Source organism: Telopea speciosissima, chromosome 1 (assembly GCF_018873765.1).
Source record: "Telopea speciosissima isolate NSW1024214 ecotype Mountain lineage chromosome 1, Tspe_v1, whole genome shotgun sequence".
NCBI classification, from domain to species: Eukaryota; Viridiplantae; Streptophyta; class Magnoliopsida; order Proteales; family Proteaceae; genus Telopea; species Telopea speciosissima.
In genome coordinates, this window is record NC_057916.1 from 4,963,849 (window position 1) to 4,988,494 (window position 24,646).

At 38.4% G+C, this 24,646-nt stretch overlaps 2 protein-coding genes across 2 annotated transcripts; both read left to right on the plus strand.

Moving 5' to 3' along the window:
* Window positions 1–11,921: 11,921 nt before the first annotated feature.
* LOC122646636 (ABC transporter G family member 1-like) lies at window positions 11,922–16,512 on the plus strand. Its single transcript, XM_043840231.1, has 8 exons — window positions 11,922–12,246; window positions 13,944–14,023; window positions 14,126–14,590; window positions 14,673–14,759; window positions 14,870–14,998; window positions 15,076–15,270; window positions 15,473–15,559; window positions 15,729–16,512. The coding sequence occupies exons 1-8, from the start codon at window positions 11,922–11,924 to the stop codon at window positions 16,410–16,412; spliced, it is 2,052 nt and encodes a 683-aa protein (XP_043696166.1). The 3' UTR covers window positions 16,413–16,512.
* A 2,379-nt stretch (window positions 16,513–18,891) lies between these two features.
* Window positions 18,892–24,005, plus strand: LOC122662190 (ABC transporter G family member 1-like). Its single transcript, XM_043857767.1, has 9 exons — window positions 18,892–19,004; window positions 19,077–19,261; window positions 21,416–21,495; window positions 21,634–22,098; window positions 22,182–22,268; window positions 22,365–22,493; window positions 22,594–22,797; window positions 22,952–23,038; window positions 23,211–24,005. Exons 1-9 carry the CDS (start codon window positions 18,907–18,909, stop codon window positions 23,889–23,891), a joined length of 2,016 nt encoding a protein of 671 aa, XP_043713702.1. The 5' UTR covers window positions 18,892–18,906; the 3' UTR covers window positions 23,892–24,005.
* The last annotated feature ends 641 nt before the right edge of the window (window positions 24,006–24,646 follow it).

The following is a 24,646-nucleotide window of genomic DNA, read 5'->3' on the forward strand; positions in this document are numbered from 1 at the left end:
CATGATGCAAGAAGCTTCTAAATATGAAATAATTGATGTACCCTCGATGACCCCAAAGATTAAAACCCCAAGCCAACTTTGAGACCTTGGAATGATCCTCCCTCCTAGGGGTGAAACATGGTTGGGTTTTAAAACCCCAGCCAACTTTGAGTCCTTTTACCTCAGCCTAAGCCCAACTTGGGCTTAAAGTCAGGCCGAGATATCTAAGCCTAGATCCAATCCTATTGGGCTCAGCCCAGCCCAACTCGACCTTGACTGACCCTGGGCTTGGCCAAGTTGGCCCTAAGTGATCTTGATTTTTTCCAGGGTTGAGCTGGCCTTGATTGTCCTTGGTTGGTCTTGTTTTTTTTTTTTGTGCCATTTGTATCCTTATATGGATTAAATAAAAAATAATTAAAAAATAAATAAATAAATAATGAGACATCATCAACACCAATCATTCTTAAAAATAATCCTAATTACTTAAAGTCTTACACGTAATATGTAATAATTAATATATAATTATATAAAATCAAGTAACTTTGACTTTATATCAAAATTAAAATTACCACAAGATTGGGCTCAGCTCGAGACTTCAACCCTGACTCGATCTCAAGCCTGAAAAATCCCAGCCCAGTCCAATCCAGATTCAAATCGGGCTAGTATGGGTTCACATGGCCAAACTTAAACCCCTACTCCCTCCTCCTTCCGCCAGCAATTAACTGATTACTTATGATTTGATTTTGGTTTGGATTTTTTTATTTCGATTCATAGTTGACTTTGGTTTGGGTTTTTTATTCAGCATTCTTGATATAGAATGGGAGTGCCATTTGGAACATGTCCGTCTAGAATGCATTCTTTATTTTTTTATTTTTTGGTGAAAAGAGAAAATATAAAATTAAATATTAACGTCTTTATAACAAGATTTTTAGCCATATTCTTAGCCAAATTTATACAAAAGATGTTACTATCCCTAACAAAATTCACATCCTAAGTATGGTCAGATATATATAAAAAGTCTTTAAATAAGTTCCGCGGTCATAAGCATTTGGTTGGAGATGGAAAAGTGTCCGAAATAAGTTGGTTGTCAGTCCAAACTTCTTTAATCTGCAACCCAATACAGGCAGCGTGATCTATTCCTTTACGAATAGCCAACAAAATTGCTGTGAGGTCATCCCAAGGATGAAAAACAGTTCCTGTATCAAAAAACATAATCTTGCCATTTATCAAAAAGAAATATGCCCATCCGGCGAGGGTAAGTCCGGTCATATAGTATCCTGCACATATCAAAACAGGAAAGCTGAGTATAGGCAACTGAAAACAAAGATCATTGAGTGATATAGTGTAAGAGTCATTCATTACAACCAGGGAGGAAAAGGAGGGGGGGAACAAGTTCTGATCAGAAATCCAATTTTGAGTGCATCGAATGATCCATAACGGATCAGCCACTTGTGAAGCATGAATAAACTTGTTTCTAGCTGTCCAGACAAAATAACAAGTCATAGCAAATACTCCAAAGAACCATGAAACCAAATGTTTGTCCGATCTAAGAATAGAATAAAAAAACAGACATAACGCCATAATGCTATCAAAAGCCAAATGATCTGTTCTTAGCCCCAAAGGTCTTGCTGCTCAGATGTGTTTAACCCAATCACAAGATATGAAAATGTGCCATGAGAATTCAACACCATTTCCACAAAGAGCACATGAGGAGTCCATCTAGATCCATTTCGCAAGAGTGGCCTTTGTAGGAAATCCTACATTTAGCAAACGCCAAAAGAAAATTTTAAATTTTGGATGAATTCGAATTTTCCAAAAGAACTTCCACCGATGAATTTCAATAGAAGACAATTTAGTAGAATGTGAGGTAAGGTAACGAGCAGCAACTTTAGTAGTGAGGATTCCTTGTTTGGCATTTAAGCACCACCATTTATCCTCAGAATCAGAAATGATCACAGATTGAATATGAGCAGAAAGTAATCGAGGAACACAACTATTTAGCAGATCAGAATTCCAACAATTTCCTCGTAAGAAAGAACTCACAATTTGTAATTTTTCTAAAGGCTTGATCAAAGAAGTGTTTGAGGTAGAGAGATTACCTGGAAGGATTGAAATCCTTTTATCAAACCAAAAGAAAGTGGATTGACCATTACCAATTTTTTTAATCACCATTGTTTCCAAGGCAGGGATCACTTGAGAAATGCATTCTTGATTTTAAACTGATAATTGCATCTGATATTGGTATTTATATTCTCATTCACACAAACAATAAAGAGCATTGCGTGGAATATTAGTTAGATAATATTTAGTCTAAAACAAATTTGAACTCTATCCACTTCCAAGTGATGGAATCCATGAAAAGAATGAACTGCAAAAGCACAACAGGCGAGTGCTCTAATTTTTGCTTTCACCAAATAGGATTCTCAAACGATTGAAACGTAAGGTTAGAGAGAAAGTGACGCCCCTAAAACAGCTAAACAAAACCAAACAATACCTGGGAACAAGTATCGGCAGATCCGATATCAATTCGGATCAATATCTGAGTCGGCTCTGTTTTCATCAAAAAATTATATTTTTTTCCCACTTTTACCCTTAGTTAGTAAATTCGGGAACGGCAATTGAACGGGAACGGATACGTATGGCAATTAAACGGATTAGACGGTAATAATATTTTTCAAAAATCTGGCTTCATAAAACGCATACGGTAATAATATGGCACGCATTTAATACGGGTATAATACGGCATAGACGGCAATAATATTTTTTAAAAAACGGACATATATTCATTATATAACATGCATTCACCACCTAATAAACAAAATAATATCATGATTTTATGAACTAAAATAAACACAATAATATAATATGCTATATAACATCTCTAAGATTATCATTTAACATATCAAAATATCAATAATCTATAAGAAATAAATGTGGATTGTCTGAAAATGACATGAGCAAGTTGATTACCTTATCATTAAATCATTCTTCCAACATTACATTTCTTTCTATCTACAATGAGATAACCATAATTTTTAACCAGATGTGTTCTTGTGAAGAGGGATGAGTTCCCACTAATTAACCAACACAAGACAAGAGGGAGAGTTCTAGATATGGATCTCCACTGTACACATTAGCTACAAGAGACAGAAAAACAAGAATAAAATAGAATAGAGATTGAGCCGTTCTCGCCAATATCACACCAGATTTATTTGCTTCACTACCACCATCAAAGTTCAAAGACCAGAGAAACAAGAGGAGAGTACAAGACTTAAGTGCCGCTTTGTTGAACGGAGATGGCGAGGATGATTGGAGATGGAGGGCGGCTACTGTTGCCTGCTACGATTGGATGTTCAACGCAAATCGAAAGGGACGAAAGGGAAAGTGAAATCGTTTCCCTAAATTCTAATCTTTTGGGTAAATTTTTTTTAAAAAAAAAAATGTATAATACTCGATCGATTAAAAAACGCATTTTTTTATGAAAATACGGGGACGTGAGTATTATACGTTTAAAAATACAGGGACGCATATAATACACGTATGATACGTGAATTTACTAACTAAGCTTTTACCCGTCCATACCGATCCACCGATACCTGGGATTTTTTATTTTTTTGGTGCCAAGTGAGCTCACCACTAAGGTGACCTGGAGAGGGAGTGGGTGCCTAGTGGGCCCAAGGGATAGGGATAACTTGATAGTGGTGCATGGCAAGCACGGTGCACTTGAGAGGATTGACCAAGTGACCAAACCTCGGGCATGCCTTCAACCATGCAATGCCAAACCCCTAGGCCAAAGCCCAGGTGTGCAACGATACCTTGGTTTGCCCGAACACATTGCCCGAGGGAGGTTAAGTTGTTATTTCGCGTCCCATGTGAAGGGACAACACTAGCAGAAGATAAAAATTCGGCCTTTTTGTTGGGGGTGTCCCCCCCCCCCCCCCCCATGTTTCTTCGTGGCTTTCTCTTTTTTTACTTTTGATATATTAATAGGGAAGCAGTTTTCTGTACGAGAGTGCTGGTGTATGTGTCTATCTCTCTCCTCCTTAAAACAAGGGGGCAGAGATGTCTTTTCACATGGAAAAGAGAGAGATAGACTCATGGGAGTGATGGCGTAGGCCACACTCCCGGACAAAGAACTTTTTCCCATATTAATATTATTCAAGGGTGCATCTTGTTTTGACTGCCAAGTGGGTAAAATGATTTTTTTTGTCTCTTGTCTTATTCTTAAAATAAAGTTATTTAATACATAGTCAAAAAAGGATTTCAAGAATTTGAAAATCATTTAATGCAGATCCTATTTGAAAACGTTTTTTTATCTTTGCATTAAATGATTTTGAGAATAAGCCAAGGGATAAGAAAGTAATGTTATAATCCTGTTTAAAATCCCCCTTCTAAAAAAGAAAATTACATTAGGGTCTAACTGGTGCCTGACCTTGGGTATATCAACCTTGTATGTGAACTCCATTGGGCCTAGTCACGGGCTTGGCCGTAATAAAAATTCATCAATTGCCCAGCCCAGCCTGGCCCAGTCTCCACCATCAGGTAGAATTTCACACTTGATGTAATTGTTGAAGTCTTCAAATGATGAACCTGACCATATATATTGCAAAGGTGCTAATGTTGCATCCTTCTAGCTAGTGATGATCTTGTCTTTGTGTTCAATTTAGATCTTTCAAAGAGAGAGATTAAACGGGCACTATAGCATTGTTGTTGTTGTGTCAAGAATTGGGGATGGAACATGTCATTCTTGCAAAGAAGAAAACAGCAATAAAAGATCGGGTTGAGTCGGTTCAGTCACTCCGTTGCCTAAGTCAGAACTCCTTAGCAACAGATAATAGTAATTGAATTCATATGATCATGGAAGGAGGTTATCCAGTTATTTATAGGTGATTGGGTGAGACCTACAGGCAATGGCGTGACCTATTAGAAAAGAAAGTTCCCTCGGCGTGAGTTTAGGTGATTAGTTCTTTTGGCGTTAGGGATAACTGGATAAGTTACCCAACCCACTACGCTTTGTCACGCTGGATTGACCTGTTAATTTAGGGCCATTCTTCATCATTTCTGGGAGGTAACTCCACTGCCTTATCTGGGTTAGACATCGCTCCACGTTGGCCGTTTGGGCCATTCTCCTTCATGTCTGGGAGGTGACTCCACCATTCTTCAGATTGCCAAATGATCTCCCTAAACCTGTATGGAAGTACCCAATGTGTATATTGCTTTCCATAAGTATGCCAACCAAGGGTTCTACAAAAATGAGTATAAAGGGTTAACTTTTCCAAATAACCAAGCAGGAGGACAGGCTACCATCACTGGAGATGAAATCCTAAGAATTACTTGGCAAGTAGAGATGGGTTATTCTAAGTGGGTTGATCTTGGTATCTTGTTTGGGATGGTGGTTATGTATAGATTAATGTTCTTTGGTATCATAAAGAGTGTTAGAAAAACTTGAGCCAATCATCAGAGCTGCCCTTGCAGTCCCTCTCAAGCAGAAGAAGACACATGAAAGTACCGTCCTACTCCTCATGAGATAAAAAAATTACATCTATGTTGATGCCCTTGTGTGTGTTCTCATTTGGCCCCTGTACTGGTACAGACACTACACGATCGAACAACTATCTCGTGCCCTTATATAAATTAGGGAGAGGGTGCCATGAAAAGCAGCATAGCCCCTATGCCAATGTGGGGGGCAATGGAAGTGTGTACTGACACATCAACATGAGTGGTATTAATTTCCAGTTTGCATTGGGGGTGGGGCAGTCATTTTGCACCCCCCCCCCTCTCTGCGTCTGGCCACTGGGACCACATTGTCTTTGAGGGCTCTTTTTCCCTATTAATTATTTCAAGAAAATAGAAACAATGATTTACATATGAGTGGATGTAGTGTTTCAACCAAAAAGGAAAAAAAATAAAAACTAGTGGATGTAGTGTACTCTGCTTCCTCCTGAGCCCTCCCCTTGGAATGCAATGACTGCTACAGGTAACATGCTAGCCAGAACCCTTTTTAAAGCGGGTGCATCAACCATTCGGGTCTGTCCTCAATAGATATCACAAAATCAAGTTGGATCGGTTGAGAATAAAACCCAAATGGATCATTTGGCTTTCCAAATATAAACACGATGAATTAACTATTTAATTGGTAGAATCTTTATTTTGAAAAAAAATATAAAGAATTTGAGTTTGATATGTATTTTAAGTCGATTTCGTATTCTGATAAAACCAGTTGTCTTTATCATCCCAATTCGATTGACAAGGCTAACAAAAGTAGAGATTTGACGTTTTCGTGAACCAATTCTAAGAAGTCCAAGTGATGGAACATTTCCTCCCAATCCTCATAAAAATATCCAAATCTAACAGACAATTAAACTCGTGAATCATACACAGGGCGGTTCGCAAAGGTTCATGAACTTCACAATTTTTGGGGACTTTTCAAATAACATCCTTGTCATAATTTAAGTACTACAAGGAAACTAATGGATATTGTAAACTTGAATGTCACAATCACTAATGGATATAGTATTGTTCCAGATTTCCTTATGAGCATAATAATCACAGGAGCTGGAATTCAAGGGGTGATGATGTTGACTGGTGGTTTCTTTATAGATTGCCAAATGATCTCCCTAAACCTGTATGGAAGTACCCAATTTACTATACTGCCTTCCATAAGTATGCCAATCAAGGGTTATACAAAAATGAGTTTAAAAGGTTAACTTTTCCTAATAACCAAGCAGGAGGACAGGCTACCATCACCGGAGATGAAATCCTAAGAAATACTTGGCAAGTAGAGATGGGTTATTCTAAGTGGGTTGTTGATCTTGGTATCTTGTTTGGGATGGAGGTTCTGTATAGGTTAATGTTCTTTGGTATCATAAAGAGTGTTAGAAAAACTTAAGCCAATCATCAGAGCTGCCCTTGCAGTCCCTCTCAAGCAGGAGAAGACACATATCATGTTGGAGGAGTCTAAATGTTCAAAATATACTATAAATTATATATAATATTTTAATACACTTAATTAAAACTAGTTAAACAAATTATCAGAGCAAGATTATTTGTTATTCAATATCTTAAGCCATGTATTTTCCATGTACCATTTGACATTTTTTGAAGGTAAAAGGCTCTCTAAGCCCAAGGCTTACACTGCGCTTCCTCACATTTATTATTATATCAAAGAAAAAAGAATGTAAGGAGTCACATGGAAGTATCGGCTTACTCTTCATGAGATAAAAAATTACATCTATGTTGATGCCCTTGTGTATCCTTTCATTTGCCCTCGTGTTGGTACATACATTACACAACCAGACAACAATCTCTTGCCCTTATATTAATTAGGGAGAGGGTTCCATGAAAAGCAGCGTGACCCCTATGCCAATGTGGGGGCAATGGAAGTGTGCACGGAAGCATCGACATGAGTGATATTTCCACTTTTCATTGGGGGTGGGGCAATCATTTTGCACCCCTCTGTGTCTGGTCACTGGGACCACAATGTCTTTGAGGGCTCTTTTTCCTTATTAATTATTTCAAGAAAAGAGAAACAATGATTTACGTATGAATGGATGTAGTGTTTCCACCATAAAAGAAAAAAAACAAAAACAAAAACTAGTGGATGTAGTGTACTCTGCTTCCTCAGAGAGCCCCTCCCCTTTGAAAACTTTTCAATTTTCATTATTACCTATTATTTCATTTGGACTGTAAGAAACAAAGTAATCCACAAGATGGAATCAGCAGACCCTACCCCTGTACTCAAACTTGTTACCAAATGGATTAAAGATCTTAATTTAAGACCACCACTGATGCACAACCAAATGCTTGATAACATTGTGATTACATACAATGATGTAGATGCGCATCAACTAACGCTAACCATGTTATGAACTTTCCCGTTTTATGTTGTGCAATTCTTTTTGAACCAAATGTAGGCCTAATAGGATGGGCTTACTGCATTTTGCTAGAAAATCAGAGTGTTTTAACATCTGCAGGGTTTACTATTTACATTGACGACATGAAGGTTGAGCTAATTGGAATCTTACAGGGGTGGAAACACGCTGTGAATGATGGAATCCAACTAAAAAAAATCTGGATCACTAAAAAGAACCTTCATAACCTTTTGGTTGCCAAGCAGAATATCACCATTCCTTGGCAAATTGTTCCAACTTTTTTTGAACTAGCTGAGCAAACCTCAAACTTTACAAATGTACAGTTTAAATATAAAAATAACATATAGACTAGTAGAATGCGCTCCCTAGCAACCTTCTCTATCACCAACAAGATTGTTATCCCCCCCTTACTCTATGATATAAATATGTTTTTCTCACTCTAATGTTAATACAAGTAGTTTTCCATAAATAAAAAAAAACATGTTAGCCAGAACCCTTTTTAAAGCGGGTGCATCAACCATTGGGGTCTGTCCTCAATAGATACTGCATATGAAAATGAAATAAAAATTCAAGTTCGATCGGGTGAGAATAAAACCCAAATGGAGCATTTGGTTTTCCAAATATAAACACGATGAGTTAACCATTTAATTGGTAGAATCTTTATTTGAAAAAAAAATATAAAATATCTAAAGCAGCATTTGATATGTATTCTAAGTTGATTTCGTATTCCCCGATGATAAAACTACAATTCAATTGACAAGACTAATCAAGGTAGAGGCTAGAAATTTTCATCAACTAATTCTAAGAAGTCCAACTGATGGAACATTTCCTCCCAATCCTCAAAAAAATATCCAAATCTAACAGACAATTAAGCTCGTGAATCGTACACAGGGCGGTGCGCGAAGATTCATGAACTTCACAATTTTTGGGGACTCAAATAACATCCTTGTCATAATCTAAGTACTACAAGCAAACTAATGGATATCACAATTTTTGGGGACTCAAATAACATCCTTGTCATAATCTAAGTACTACAAGCAAACTAATGGATATCACAATTTTTGGGGACTCAAATAACATCCTTGTCATAATCTAAGTACTACAAGCAAACTAATGGATATTGTAAACTTGAATGTCACAATCACTATAATGCAAACGATGTCATTGTCTTACCTAATGGGATGAGGAATTTATAAGAAACTAATCAATTTTTGGGAGAGAGAAATAACACAAGGGCACATAAAATGATCGTAACACACCTAGAACCCCAAAAATGACCAGGAGTGTCGTAATCATTTCCCACACCCATGGCATAGGGGTAGCGTATCAGGCACGCTGGGGGATGGCGTTTTTTATCCCCAAATTTTTTTTTTGATAAGAGATCCTCTATTGCCGAGTTGTCCGACAGGATGGTGACACAGCGAGGTACGTAATGACCACCTTACCCCAAGGCTTACACTGCGTTTTCTCACATTTATTATTATATTAAGGAAAAAAAACGTAAGGAGCCACATGAAAGTACCATCCTACTCCTCATGAGATCAAAAATCACATCTATGTTGATGCCCTTGTGTGTACTCACATTTGCCCCGTGCTAGTACAGACACTACACGATCGGACAACAATCTCTTGCCCTTATATTAATTAGGGAGAGGGTTCCATGAAAAGCAGCATGGCCCCTGTGTTAGTGTGGGCGGTAATAGAAGTGTGCACGGAAGCATCAACATAAATGATATTTCCACTTTTCATTAGGGGTGGGGCAATCATTTTGCACCCCTCTGTGTCTAGTCACTGGGACCACATTGTCTTTGAGGGCTCTTTTTCCCTATTAATTATTTCAAGAAAATACAAACAATGATTTACATATGAGTGGATGCAGTGTTTCAATCAAAAAGGACCAAAAAAAAAAAAAAAACTAGTGGATGTAGTGTACCCTGCTTGCTCAGTGAGCCCTCCCCTTTGAATGCAATAACTGCTATAGGTAATATGCTAGCCAGAACCCTTTCTAAAGCGGGTGCATCAACCACTCGGGTCTGTCCTCAATAGATATGACATGAAAATGAAATAAAAAATCAAGTTGGATCGGGTGAGAATAAAACCCAAATGGATCATTTGGCTTTCCAAATATAAACACGATGAATTAACAATTTAATTGGTAGAATCTTTATTTGAAAAAAAAATATAAAGAATCTAAAGCAGTGTTAGATATGTATTTTAAGTCGATTTCGTATTCCCGCATAATAAAACTAGTTATCTTTATCATTCTGATTCGATTGACAAGGCTAATAAATGTAGAGATTTAAAGTTTTCATGAACCAATTCTAAGAAGTCCAACTGATGGAACATTTCCTCCCAAACCTCATAAAAATATCCAAACTAACAGACAATTAAACTCGTGAATCGTACACAGGGCGGTTCGCGAAGGTTCATGAACTTCACAATTTTTGGGGACTCAAATAACATCCTTGTCATAATCTTAGTACAGGGAAACTAATGGTTATTGTAAACTTGAATGTCACAATCACTATAATGCAAACGATGTGATTGTCTTACCCCTGCTCAAGTGGAGGTAAGACAATCATTGCACGTTTCACCGTGTCTTGACAACACGGTTCTACTGGGCAACTCAACAGTAAACGATCCAAATTGTAAGAATTTTTGACGAAGATGGCTATTTCCCCTTTTTTTTTTTTTTGTATGATGAGAAGATTTATGATCCTTGTCAGATATTGTACAGAGGGAGGTGGAAGATTTAAGAGTTATTGGTGGAAGATTTAAGAGTTTTATCAATTTTTGGAAGGTAGAGAGCTTGTCAGATTTAGTACAGTGGGAGGTGGAAGATTTAAGAGTTTTGTCAATCCCTGTAAGGTGGAGAGCTTTCACAAGGAAATGTAATTTTAAAGGGTATTTTTGAAAATACAATAAACTAGGAAGGTATTTATGAACTAGAGGGAAAATGATCTATTCCATTTTTTTGACGAATCCGACTCGTCTACTTTCAAAGCGGGCTGTACTTTTGTGCGCCCCACATACAAGGCGACAGAAAGTACCGCCTTGCCCCTGCCCGAGCGGAGGCAAGGCGGTAGTTTCCGCATGCCTTGTATGTGGGGCAATGTGGGGCGCACAGAAGTACAGCCTGCCTTAGAAGTAGAGAAGTCTCTTCTTTTTCTTGACAGCCACCAGGGAAAACATTTTCCGAGCCTTTAGGGCAGGACGTAAGAGTTTAAGGAGAAAGGATCAATTGCACGTACAATTCAGATCGTCTACGACGCAGTTGCCCATAGTGGCTTGTGCGGTACAGACTGGGCCACGTGCGCAATGACTGCTTTACCCCTACTCGGGCGAGGCGTTTGGGTAGAGATAAGGCTGTCTTTGCACGCGCAGCTCAATCTGCGCCGCACAGGCCGCTACGGGTAGTGCACCGTAGAGGATCTGGATCCCTGCACATACCAACAAGTGAACGTACATCTCAAGGCCAATCACATTTTAATTTGGTTTCCGTAAAAACCCCTCTTCCCCTTTTAAATAGCAAAAATAGGACAGATGGTTGGCTCTCACATGTACGTTCACATAAGCGGAGAATCTTCACGTACGTGAGCATACGTGAATGACTCACAGCTGTTCAAATAGAATCCAATCTATGAGAATATTTCATCTGAACGGCTGTGAGTCGTTCACGTGCGTGAAGATTCACCTCCGTGTAGAGGAACCGAACTCGAGTTTGAGAGCCAAGGAGCATGGACCCACCAAACAGTTATGAACCCGGGTTTTATTGGACCATGACTTTGAAGAGTCGATTCACGTTCTCAACAGGTTAAAGATTTTTTTTGGTAGATCCAACAAACGAATTGAATTAAGATCCTGCTCTCGTGATTCTCATGCGTCATAAGAGCTCTTTAAATATCGCCTGTGCCCCTCATTGATAACTCGCAATGGGCTTGAGCTGCTAACTAGTGTAAGTGGAGTGCTCTTGCTAGAGTGTCGTAGGGCCAATAGGCAACCAATCTAATTAAGTTCTTCTCTCTCTCTCTGTAGATTTATAGAGTCTGAGTAGAGAATAGAGAATTAATAATGGCTTCTGAAATTGATATCTCAAGTTGCAGCATTAATCCAAGCCTTCGCCATGGCGAATGCATGATGGAATCTAAGTCTCTAGCAGAACTACTGGAAGCAAGTTTCGCTAAGCGTGATGAGGGCAAGAGGTTGTCGGAGAAAGAGAAGGATGGAGATGGTGTTTTCTTGACATGGGAGGATGTATGGGTGACTGTACCCATGGGAAGAAGTGGAAGCAAACCAATCCTTCAAGCCGTCACAGGCTACGCTCAGCCCGGCAAGGTTTTGGCCATTATGGGTCCTTCTGGTTGTGGAAAGTCCACTCTTCTTGATACCTTGGCAGGTCATCACCATTACCTCCTTACTCAACCTTAATTTTTACTACTTCCATGGAACACCTCTCTATCTCTCTCTCCCTCCGTTATGAGTTTCCATGGGTTTCAGAAACTTCCATGGAAGACTAGAGATCCAAACTCCAGTCTGTAATGGATTTTTAGTTTGGTTGTCGGAAAGAAGTTGCAGAAATTCCGGACCTGCTCTCCTCCAGCCGTGGCGGGAGTGGGAGGATCCGGCCAAGCCAAAACAGAGATGTTTGGATCAACTCAAAATGATCCAAACACTCCTATTTTTGCTAGGCTAGATCGTCCCGCTCCTACCACGACTGAAGGACGAAGGAGAGCCAAATACAGAAATTTCATAGGTTGTTAGTGATGTTATTTTTACCAGAAGTTTTGGATTCAAATTTTTTGCCACGTGTCAAACAATAATTAGAAATGACATCATACTAATCATCAGATCCAAATAATTAGTGACTAAATACCTCTTATTTTTTCAAAACAAACACGTCACCTGAATAATTTTGTGGTAGCTGATTGGTTGATGTGATTTTCCAAACATGGCTCTTTCAATGCGTTAGCATTTTTCTCCCCTCTCCTACAATTTTTTATAAAATTTCTTTTGCAATTTCCTCCTCCATTCATGATCCAACTACACCATTATTTCACCTTTCACTTTCTTTCCCTATCAAGCACAACCAAAAATGTTTTCCAGTGTCATTCATGATCCAACCACACCATTAATACACCTTTCAGTTTATCTCCAACCAAGCACACCAAAATGTTTTCCAGTGGTAAGCCTATTTCCCATAGGGTTGTCACTGTAGAAACGAAACGAAACGAAACGAAACCTAATGATGCAGAAAACACAACGAAATATAAAGAAGAAACAACCATCACATAAACCATGATGCAAACTTATTATATGTGGTTCAATAAGGTACCTATATGGTATATCATCGGTCTTGACCGATACCAATTTAGATTACACTTATCGGTTTAGATCGCACAGTTTTACCCATCTTTCATTTTGTTTTTTTAAAAACAAGAATTTTTAGCATATTTTTCCCTTTGTCCATATCAATCCACAGAATTAAGATCAAGGATTGTCGATATTGATATGGATCAGACAATTCTTCCGATTTGCAACCAATTCCTATGACCATGACATCCATATTGAGATGAGAATGATGTCATTAGCAATGGAGAAAAGGTTAGAAGCCCACTTCATCACGCCTCTCTGTGCTTCCGAAGAATTGCCTGTAACCCTAATGACACCGTAGCTATCAATTTATAGGGAGAAAAAAATGAAGAGATACAATATCCCGAATTATCCCATAAAAAATCCTAAAAATTGTACGTGAGCGTGCATGAACAACTCATTGCTGTTCAAATGGAACATTTCCATGGAATAGATTCCATCTGAACGGCTGTGAGTTGTTCACATACGCTCATGAACATTCCCTGCAGTCAAAATTTTTGATTGGGAAATGATAGAAGCCAATTTTGATCAAACCAAATTCTACGTCTATTGAGTCCAATCAAGTTAGACTGTGTCAAGTAGACTCAGGTCGATTACTGGACGATTTAACGCGGAATAAATTTGAAATGGGTAGAGACTGATTGGTACCTCATTTCAAGTTCTAAAACCTTGCTAAGGATCAAATTCTAAGCAAATATCCTAACAAATTAGCTCCGATTGCAGGGCGACTAGGTCAAAGCGCAAGGCAACATGGAAATGTGCTTATCAATGGTCGAAAACAAACTCTGGCATTTGGGACTTCGGTAAGTAAACAGATCCCCTAAATGGTTGCCTTTTCATGCACCCCTGGTGTTTATTACAATGTCTCATAGAAACGTTGCTCGTTTAATTGCCATTTCATTTAGGCTTATGTGACACAAGATGATGTTATAATGACAACGTTAACAGTTGGAGAAGCTGTATACTACTCTGCTCAGCTACAACTGCCTAATTCAATGTCAAGAACAGAGAAGAAGGAGAGAGCAGAGACAACCATAAGAGAAATGGGGTTGCAAGATTCCATGCACACACGGATAGGGGGATGGGGCAACAAAGGGATTAGTGGTGGGCAAAAGAGGAGAGTTAGCATTTGCATTGAGATCTTAACACGACCAAAGCTTCTCTTCCTAGATGAACCAACGAGTGGGTTGGACAGTGCAGCAGCTTACCATGTCATGAAAAGAATTGTAAACCTTTCAAAACAAGATGGAAAGACTGTTATTGCATCCATCCATCAACCAAGCAGTGAAGTCTTTGAGCTTTTCCACAATCTCTGCCTTCTCTCCTCTGGTAGAACAATTTACTTTGGTGCTACTTCTGCTGCAAATGAGGTAATTTTACATATGAAATTCAAATTTATCTGTATATTTTATCAAGTGTTGTTGAAATGATTCTTAAATATTCCAAATGCAGTTCTTTGCATTGAATGGCTTCCCATGCCCAGCCCAGAGGAACCCATCTGATCACTACCTTAAAACAATCAATAAAGACTTTTATGAGGTAATGACTGCTCTATATATTAGAACATCTTGAGCTTAATTAACAAAGTTTCTTAAGCTTTTTGGGTGAAACCCATTTCATGAACTTAAGATTTTTGCAATTGCCATTAGGACATCGAACAAGGCCATGGTGAAAAGATCTTAACCACCGAGGAAACAATCAACATTCTTATAGAATCATACAAATCATCGAACACTTGTCAGCAATTAAGGAACCTAGTAGCTGTGCTATCTAATAAGGTAAGCAATTAGTGGAATTCATCTATGGTGTCCTCTGCTTGGATCAGAAACCTTAAGTCTACATTCTGCTTTTGTAGGAAGGAGCAGCATTGGAGAAGAAGGGTAGCCAAGCTAGCTTCCTTACCCAGTGCCTTGTTCTTACAAGAAGGTCCTTTGTGAACATGAATCGTGATTTAGGCTACTATTGGTTCCGATTTGCAATCTACATCCTTTTGTGTCTGTCCCTGGGCTCTGTTTTTTACAATATCGGTTACGGCGCTGGCTCAATTCAGGTAAGATGGTGAAGGCATTGAACTATCCATACTGCACATTTGATGTGGGATTATTACTTCTGCTTTCCGCGTGAAACCCCAACACGAACAATCCTTAACAAGTAGATATATGAAGTTAAATTTAAAAATTGGTCATTCCAATTTAGTGAGTCATAAAAGAACCGAATGCATCATATCTAATTATCAGTTCTAAACTTTCCAGGCCAGATGTTCGATCCTCATGTTTGTAGCTTCATTCATAACATTTATGGCCATCAGTGGATTCCCTTCTTTTGCAGAGGACATGAAGGTTAGTTGATCTTCATCACATTCATTAATTTTTCTTATATATTGTTTCAATATTTTGAGTTGAAGACCATTAGCTTCAAAACTCAAAACATTTTTTTTATGAAATTATTATAGAAGTAATTTAAGGAAACTAATTGTTCTTCGGCTGTCTCTTCAAAATTTAAATCCAGATCTTCGAACGAGAAAGACTAAACGGTCATTATGGCGTTGGAGCATTTGTTATCAGCAACACAATCTCTTCCATTCCTTACTTGCTTCTGAACTCTTTGGTTCCTGGAGCTATAGCTTATAATCTTGCTGGCCTTCGTGGGGGATTTGGATACTTCATGTACTTTGGTCTGGTTTTATTCGTCTGCAACATGTTGGTTGAAGGCCAAATGATGGTTGTTGCAAGCATTGTGCCAAATTTTCTGTTGGGCATAACTATAGGTGCTGGAATTCAAGGGCTGATGATACTCAACGGCGGCTTCTTTCGGTTGCCTAATGATCTCCCTAAACCTTTCTGGAAATACCCAATGTACTATGTTGCCTTTCATAAGTATGCTTACCAAGGCTTCTATAAGAATGAGTTTGAAGGGTTGACATTCCCTAATAATGAGGTTGGAGGGCCACCCACTATCACTGGGGAAGAAATTTTGAGGAAGATGTGGCAAGTAGAGATGGATTACTCCAAGTGGGTTGATTTAGCTGTCTTGTGTGGGATGTTGGTCCTGTATCGTCTCATGTGCTTTACTATTGTGAAGGTCATTGAAAACGTTAAGCCCATGGTCAAGTCTCTCATTAATGCTGCTGTTCCTCCCAAACAACAGATACAAATCATTGAAAGCTCTCTTCCTCTTGGTGCAAATGTGTAATGGCTGTCTTCTATCAAATTTGCTAGTTGAATTGAGTGTAAGCTCTTTAAATTGTTGTTTACAAAAGTGTAACTTCTAGTGGAGAATGATATGTATTCATGTTCCCTTATGTATTCTAAATGAAAATAATTACTCTTCTATTAATTATTGACTCCGTCGGTGTGAAATTTTACATGAAAACATGTTGAAAAATTTTCTAATGTTTGATTTCATGAGGTAAAATATGAATGTCATCGTAAAACTTGTCTACGTAAACGGGCAGGTACAAAACATTTTACCTATCCATTTCTATTTCAAATCAAACAAAGAGCAAAGAATTTCCAAAATTACTATTCAATGGTCCCCTAATAAAGCTGGAGGCTTTCGGTGTGTCCTTATGACCCAATTCTAAAAAGTCCAAACTCATAAAACTATACAACATCATGATAAAAACATCCAACCAACAGACAATTACACTTTTGTATCGTACATAGGTGGCTGGCTAAGGTCCATGAACTTCACAATTTTTGGGAGACAATGAGACAACATTTTTGTCATGGTTCTTGGACTAAAAGCAAACTATTGAGTAATGTAATAAAGTTGAGTATGACAATCATAAATTTTAAGTGATTGTTTTATCTTAATACTTGCATCGGATGATTGTAACTCTAAAAACATAAAGAAACAAACAAATATTTGCACCAAATTCAATGAATATCCATATTAAGCCGAGCCACGTGTTCCAGACCCTTTTTCAAGATGAGCATCTCAGCTTCAAAATCCTTAACTGATTCCAAAAAAACCTGCAGTAGCCAAAACAATTTGTCCATCTAACAGAATGTAATATGTCCACCCCATTCTGTCTAGGAATGGGTTAGAAAAGGAAAATTCAAAACAAGAAAAGAATAAAGCAAAGATGAAGGGATCTCGTCAACAACATCAGAAAATAGTGCATCGTTAGAAGGAGAAGGGGTGGGGGTTTTCAAATTACTTTTTGAAAACCCTTTTATGCTTCTAGCAAAACCTAAATTTTGGCTCAACTGTCGCTCCTTCTTCCTCCTTTGTTTTTCAAAACTAAGAAAACAACTTCATCTTCGGGCTCTCTTACTCTCACTCTCAAAAACTTAAAAACCCTAGATTGTTTCAACATAATTGTCCGAAAAAACATCATAAAAAGTATTTTATCTCTCCTAAATCATTTTAAGGGATAATGTTCTATATTTCAAAGCAAAAGGTATGCTTGCGCATCCTTGTGTCTATCTCGCTCTCCTCTCCTATGAAATGACATATCTACCCTGTTTTGGGAGGAAAGAGATAGACCTAGAAAGCCCAGAGAACTCAATCCTTTAATTTAAGGGAAAAGTTTTCATACACAGCTGTGTAGGCCATGTATGTGAGAGGGTGGGAGTTTCAATACATTAATTAATGGGTGGGGGGTTTATGACTTTTCCAAATCTTTGTGAGAGGGGACACGACCGTGCATGCATACACCAATATAAAATAATGTGCCTTATTGTAATTAAAATTTTCTTCTTATAAACCAATATTACAATTAGATATTTTAACTTGGTTTTTCTTATACCCAATTTATTTCAAATAAAACAGAGCCAAAAGAATCTAAATGTTGCTATCAATTCGATTGTCAGGCAAACAACCGCTAGCTCGATTGGTTGGAGGCATTGCAAGTTGAGTTTATGGCCCCCAAGAGGTCAAGGGATCGACTCTCCTGGATTGCATACTGTGCCAAAAAAAATACCTCTCTCTCCCCACCCCCACCCCCACCCCCCTAGTTGTAGATTGTGGATTTGTCTTAGCCTTCCCCCTTAGCTTATAGTTGGCCTGTGGGCCCTTGAGTAGGATAGACCAAAAAAAAAAAAAGTTAATAAATGTAGAGGTTTCAAGTCTTCATGAACCAATTCTAAGAAGTCCATACATACCGGCTGCCTAAGGTTCATGCATGAGCTTCACATTTTTTGGGAACTTAGAAATATGTATCATCCTTATTGTCATAATCTACGACTTAGAAGCAAATTATTGGATAAAGTAAACTTGAATTTCACAAATCACAACCACTATATTAATGCAACTGATGGACCTCATTGCCTTAACTTTTCTCAAGTTTCCCTCCACCACACGGTGAATCAAAAGCTACCCCACCATTTTAAGGTTTACAAACCCTTCAATTCTTAGGTTTTAACATCTTTCCAAAATATCCTCCCGGTATCTTTTTCTGTCTGAATGGAATCCCATAGGGTGAAGGACCCACGAAAGAATCAGTTACCTATCTTGTTTGAATTTTTGTAGATACAACAAACTAACTTAAAAAAAAATTTCTCGTGATTCTCATGCTTCATAATAAGAGGCCTTTAAATATCGCATGTACCCCTTGATATAGTCTCTATGGGCTTAAGCTACTACTGGTGCATGCTGCAGTGCTCTTACTAGAGTCTAGGCAACAATTAATTAATCTAAGTTCTCTGTAGATTTTAGAGTCTCAGTAGAGAAGAGAGAATTAATGGCTTCTGAAATTGAAGTAGTCTCAAGTTGCAGCATGAATCGAAGCCCATTAGGATCACGTCGCCATGAATGCATGATGGAATTGAAAGATTTTGGATCGAAGATGAATGACATTGACACTCAAGCAGAACTACCGGAAGCTGACCCCTTGCCGAAAGGCGGTAGCTCGTCGGAGAAGGAAGGAGATGGTGTTTTCTTGACATGGGAGGATCTATGGGTGACAATACCCATGGGAAGGAGTGGGAGCAAACCAATCCTTCAAGGGCTCACTGGGTACGTTCAACCCGGCGAGGCCTTGGCCATCATGGGTCCTTCTGGTTGTGGAAAGTCTACTCTTCTTGATACCTTGGCAGGTGATGATCACCAATACTACTTCCATGTTACTTAGTATATTATATCTTGTCAATTAAAACCTTTATATGCTCCATTTTAATCTAATTCTCTAGTAGTTGTCATGAATCTATAAGGCCCTGTTTGTTTGACGGTAAAAATTGGATAAAGTAAACTATCACAAATGTGACTGTTTAGTACTTTGGTTAGATGGTATGAGAAACTTCTAGACGAGCTCATTAAATGCATTTATATTTGTCGAGAGTAAGATTTTGGCACTATTCATGAAAAAGTTATTTTTGAGTTTATCTCTCATCTTCTTATTTCCTTTCTTTCCCAAGGAATCTCATCTCATGTCCATTTCTTCTCCCCACTAAAGTTACTTTTGAGTTTATCTCCCTCTTCCACCCCCAAGTCTCTTATTAGAGGCACTAGGGAATTGGAGGAAACAAAGATCCGTGAAGTGACTACCTACAGTGTTAGACGCTAAAGGTGAAAGACATAGGAACAGAAGAGTTTGCAATGTATTTTGGTTCGTTTGTTGGAGACTCGAAATTAAAAAAGTTGCAGAAATTCCTTCTGTTGTTTTATTGATGCTTTTTTTTTGTCTACTCTCTCACATTATCAGAGAGGACAAGGCGGGCCTCCCAATTTTTCGTGTTTGGCTGGAGTTTTTTTTTTTTTTTTTTGGTATTTTGGCTTTGGGCTAGGTAAGGCGTTTTCCTGTTAGACTGAGTGTGAGAGTACTTTCTTTGAACCTTGGGTCTAGGGTAAGGTGGGCTATGTCTCCCGTGTATCTTTCTTTTTTTAACTGGTTTTAGTGATGTTATTTTAACATAAAGTTTTGAAAAGATCCCAGAAAAAATTTGCCACGTGTCAAACAATAGTTAGTGATGAATTAGTGACCAAACACCTCTTCTGTTATCAATACAAACACGTCACATGAATAATTTTTTCTTAGATCTTTTCAAGATTTGGAAATCTATAAAATCCACTTTGAAGAAAGGTTTACAAGCAGTCTCTTCCTCAAGCCTCTTTGTTTTTTATACACAATCCCTTAAATCTTAATAGGGAAAACAGAGAGATACAATTTCCCAAATTATCTCATGAAAACCCTAAAAAAAATTTTACAAGTTCTAAATGGCCCTCCGAAGGCAACTCATAACCTAAACAACATAATACAAGACAACAACCCTCAATAGTCACCTAAGATATAGAATCATGATTTTGAGGTGGCCAATTCGACCAATCCCGATTCGAATCAGAATATTCACGCCAAGATTCCCTTGAATAAGTAGGTTACCCTTGCAAATATCCCAATCTTTGCAAACAATCATCTTCTTCCAACATTATTATCTAATCAATTCTTCTTCCTCTTCTTTTATCTGCTAACATCAGTGTCTAGACCTTTGGCCCTACTAGCCCCTGGGGGGTCTTAGGCCTACACACACACACACCCACCAAGTTAGCACCGGATCTTATAACACCCATAAAAGCCATGAGACTAGGCCCAATAAGGGGAGTTGAACTTAGGACACATGTCAATTTAGGCACGTTCCTTTGCTAATTGAGCTACACCACCTTGGGGTTTCTATTCAGTTCTTTCAATCCTATTTTAATGTAAATAGTTTTGTGCACACCATGTACATACACAACCGTTGCTTCAATTATGGGATGAGGGTGTCAAAACCTAAGCCAAATCGATAAAATCGGCCTGGTCCGACCCGATCAAGTCCGATTCAAATCGAACCAAGGCCTTATTGGTCAGGTCTGGTTTACGAGTTAGAGCATAATTCGGTTTCGGCTAAACTGATGGACCACCGATTGGCCCGCCCGATAGGACCGAACCGAATACTAAAAACAACCCCAAAACCAGCCTATAATCTGGTTTCAAACCAAAATCGAAACCTAAAAATCCTTATTGGTTCAGTTTCGATTTCCCTGCAACTCACATCGAAACCGAAAAAACCAAACCGAACCCAAACTGAACCGCCCGATTGACACCCTTAGATGAGGAGGAAAGGGGAGTACTATGTAGTTACATTTCTGTCCCACTGGATGGCTTGTCTAATTGTTGCTCAGCCTACTAAAAAGACTTGATTTTTTTTTTCTATTCTGCTTAATTAACTCCAAGAAAATTTCCTGAAAATATTCTAACAAATTAGCTGCCATTGCAGGGCGACTAGGTCCAAGTGCAAGGCAGCATGGAAATGTGCTTGTCAATGGTGGAAAACAAACTCTAGCATTTGGGACTTCGGTAAGAAAATAGATCATCTTATCTCTTCTTGACCATTAATGGTAATTGATGCCTTCATCACCAGGTTACCTTTTCATACCTTCCGGTGTTTCATTACAATTTCTCATTGCAACGTTTCTCGTTTTCCATTGCATTTAGGCTTATGTGACACAGGATGATATTCTAATGACAACGTTAACGGTTGGAGAAGCTGTATACTACTCTGCTCAGCTACAACTACCTAATTCAATGTCAAGAACAGAGAAGAAGGAGAGAGCAGAGACAACGATACGAGAAATGGGGTTGCAAGATTCCATGCACACACGGATAGGGGGATGGGGCAACAAAGGGATTAGTGGTGGGCAAAAGAGGAGAGTTAGCATTTGCATTGAGATCTTAACACGACCAAAGCTTCTCTTCCTAGATGAACCAACGAGTGGGTTGGACAGTGCAGCAGCTTACCATGTCATGAAAAGAATTGTAAACCTTTCAAAACAAGATGGAAAGACTGTTATTGCATCCATCCATCAACCAAGCAGTGAAGTCTTTGAGCTTTTCCACAATCTCTGCCTTCTCTCCTCTGGTAGAACAATTTACTTTGGTGCTACATCTGCTGCAAATGAGGTAATTATACATATGAAATTCAAATTTATCTGTATATTTTATCAAGTGTTTGTTGAAATGATTCTTAAATATTCCAAATGCAGTTCTTTGCATTGAATGGCTTCTCATGCCCAGCCCAGAGGAACCCATCTGATCATTACCTTAAAACAATCAATAAAGACTTTGATGAGGTATGGACTTAACCTTTGTGATTAATTAACAAAGTTTCTTAAGCTTTTTCGGTAAAACCCAATTCATGAACTTAAGATTTTTACAATTGCCATTAGGACATGGAACAACGCCTTGCTGGGAAGATCTTAACCACGGACGAAATAATCAACATTCTTGTTGAGTCATACAAATCATCGAACACTTGTCAACAAGTAACGAACCAAGTAGCTGTGTTATCTAAAAAGGTAAACAGTTATTTGAATTCATCTATGGTGTTAACTTCTTGTATCTCAAATTGATCTCTGTTTGGATCAGAAACCTAAAGTATACAATCTGCTTTTGTAGGAAGGAGAAGCATTGGAGAAGAAGGGTTGCCAAGCTAGCTTCCTTACCCAGTGCCTTGTTCTTACAAGAAGGTCCTTTGTGAACATGAATCGTGATTTAGGCTACTATTGGTTAAGATTTGCGATCTACATAGTCTTGTGTATATGCCTGGGCACTATTTTTTACAATGTTGGTTCCAGCTCTGGGTCACTTGACTCACTTCAGGTAAGATGGTGACTGCAGAGAACTATCCATACCATCCCTATCAAGTAGATATACGAAGTAAAAATAAAAAATAAAAAAAATTGGTCATTCTAATTTGGTGAGTCCTAAAAGAATGGAATGCATCATATCTAATTATCAGTTCTTAACTTTACAGCCCAGATTTTCGGTTCTCATGTTTGTAGCTTCATTCATAACATTTATGGCCATCAGTGGATTCCCTTCTTTTGTAGAGGACATGAAGGTTAGCTGATCTTCATCACATTCACTAATTTTTCTTATAAGTTGTTTCAATATTTTGAGTGAAGGACAATTAGCTTCAAAATAAATTTTTTTTTTCCAAATTACTATAGAAGTTGCAATGTGTTTATGGCCATTAATTGTTGTTCTTCTGTCTCTTCAAAATTTAAATCCAGATCTTCGAACGAGAAAGATTAAACGGGCATTATGGCGTAGGAGCATTTGTTATCAGCAACACAATCTCTTCCATTCCTTACTTGCTTCTGAACTCTTTGGTACCTGGAGCTATATGTTATAATCTTGCTGGCCTTCGTGGGGGATTTGGACACTTCATATACTTTGCCTTGGTTCTATTTGTCTCCAACATGTTGGTTGAAAGCCAGATGATGGTTATTGCAAGCATTGTGCCGAATTTTCTGTTGGGCATAACTATAGGTGCTGGAATTCAAGGGCTGATGATACTCAACGGAGGCTTCTTTCGGTTACCTAATGATCTCCCTAAACCTTTCTGGAGATACCCAATGTACTACATTTCCTTCCATAAGTATGCTTACCAAGGCTTCTATAAGAATGAGTTTGAAGGGCTAACATTCCCTAATAATCAGGTAGGAGAGCCATCCACTATCACTGGGGAAGAAATTTTGAGAAACAATTGGCAAGTAGAGATGGATTACTCCAAGTGGGTTGATTTAGCTATCTTATTTGGGATGTTGGTCCTGTATCGTCTCATGTGCTTTTCTATTGTAAAGGTTATCGAAAAGGTTAAGCCCATGGTCATGTCCCTCAATGCTGCTGTTCCTCCCAAACAAAAGATACAGATCATGGAAAGCCCTCTTCCTCATGATGCAAATGTGTAATGGCTGTCCAGTACTATCAAATTTTCTAGTTGAATTGAGTGAAAGCTCATTAAATTGTTGTTTACAAATTGTCACATCTAGCTAATGGAGAATGAGATTTATTAATCATGTATCCTTCCTCACTCCTCTAAATAAAATGATCGATTAAGCTTCTATGTTACTTATTGTGGGAAAAATTGTCTTTGCAATCAGTTAAGAAAAGCTTCTCTTAACAGGACTCTGGCTTGTCACAATATGGCAGCTTAGTTGTTGGTCAGATTTTGTGATAATATTCACATTTTGGATACTACCTGGCAAGCACAATCCATCTTCCATCATGATATGCATTAATGCTTGAGAAAATTTTGAAATCTCAAGCATTTTATACGCCATTGTAATGCAAAAACCTATGCTGATTCATGAATGCATGAAAACATTAGAGAAAATTGAATAAAACAAAAGAAAAATCTTAACATGATCCAAATAACATACAAAAATACATTTTTTGCAGAAAGTCCGACCACCAGTTCAAACAACATTAAAGCAAAATAGCAGCAGGGCAATGGACTGAGGAGAAAACATGGCAACAAAACATCCCAGGCCAAACCTCAACCAACGCCTGAAGACCGAGAAGGCTGGGGGTGGAGGGCGGGGGGGGGAGAGCTGCACTGGAAGGTCCCAGGATGAAACAATGTGTCTATTCCTACTCGAGACCCTAGAAGGGAAAATAGGAAAGCAACAACCATTTGATGAACCTCTAAGACAATGGATGACCA

What these genes read in the sequence shown, in the direction of transcription:
- LOC122662190 (XM_043857767.1), top strand. Translation starts at nt 18,907, where the DNA reads ATGGCTTCTGAAATTGAAGTAGTCTCAAGTTGCAGCATGAATCGAAGC. An exon ending in ATGGAATTGAAAGATTTTGG is followed by an intron (nt 19,005 to 19,076) that starts ATCGAAGATGAA and finishes AGGCGGTAGCTC; the next exon opens with GTCGGAGAAGGAAGGAGATG. An exon ending in TAGCTGTGTTATCTAAAAAG is followed by an intron (nt 22,494 to 22,593) that starts GTAAACAGTTAT and finishes CTGCTTTTGTAG; the next exon opens with GAAGGAGAAGCATTGGAGAA.
- LOC122646636 (XM_043840231.1), top strand. Translation starts at nt 11,922, where the DNA reads ATGGCTTCTGAAATTGATATCTCAAGTTGCAGCATTAATCCAAGCCTT. An exon ending in TCTTCTTGATACCTTGGCAG is followed by an intron (nt 12,247 to 13,943) that starts GTCATCACCATT and finishes CTCCGATTGCAG; the next exon opens with GGCGACTAGGTCAAAGCGCA. An exon ending in ACGGCGCTGGCTCAATTCAG is followed by an intron (nt 15,271 to 15,472) that starts GTAAGATGGTGA and finishes TAAACTTTCCAG; the next exon opens with GCCAGATGTTCGATCCTCAT.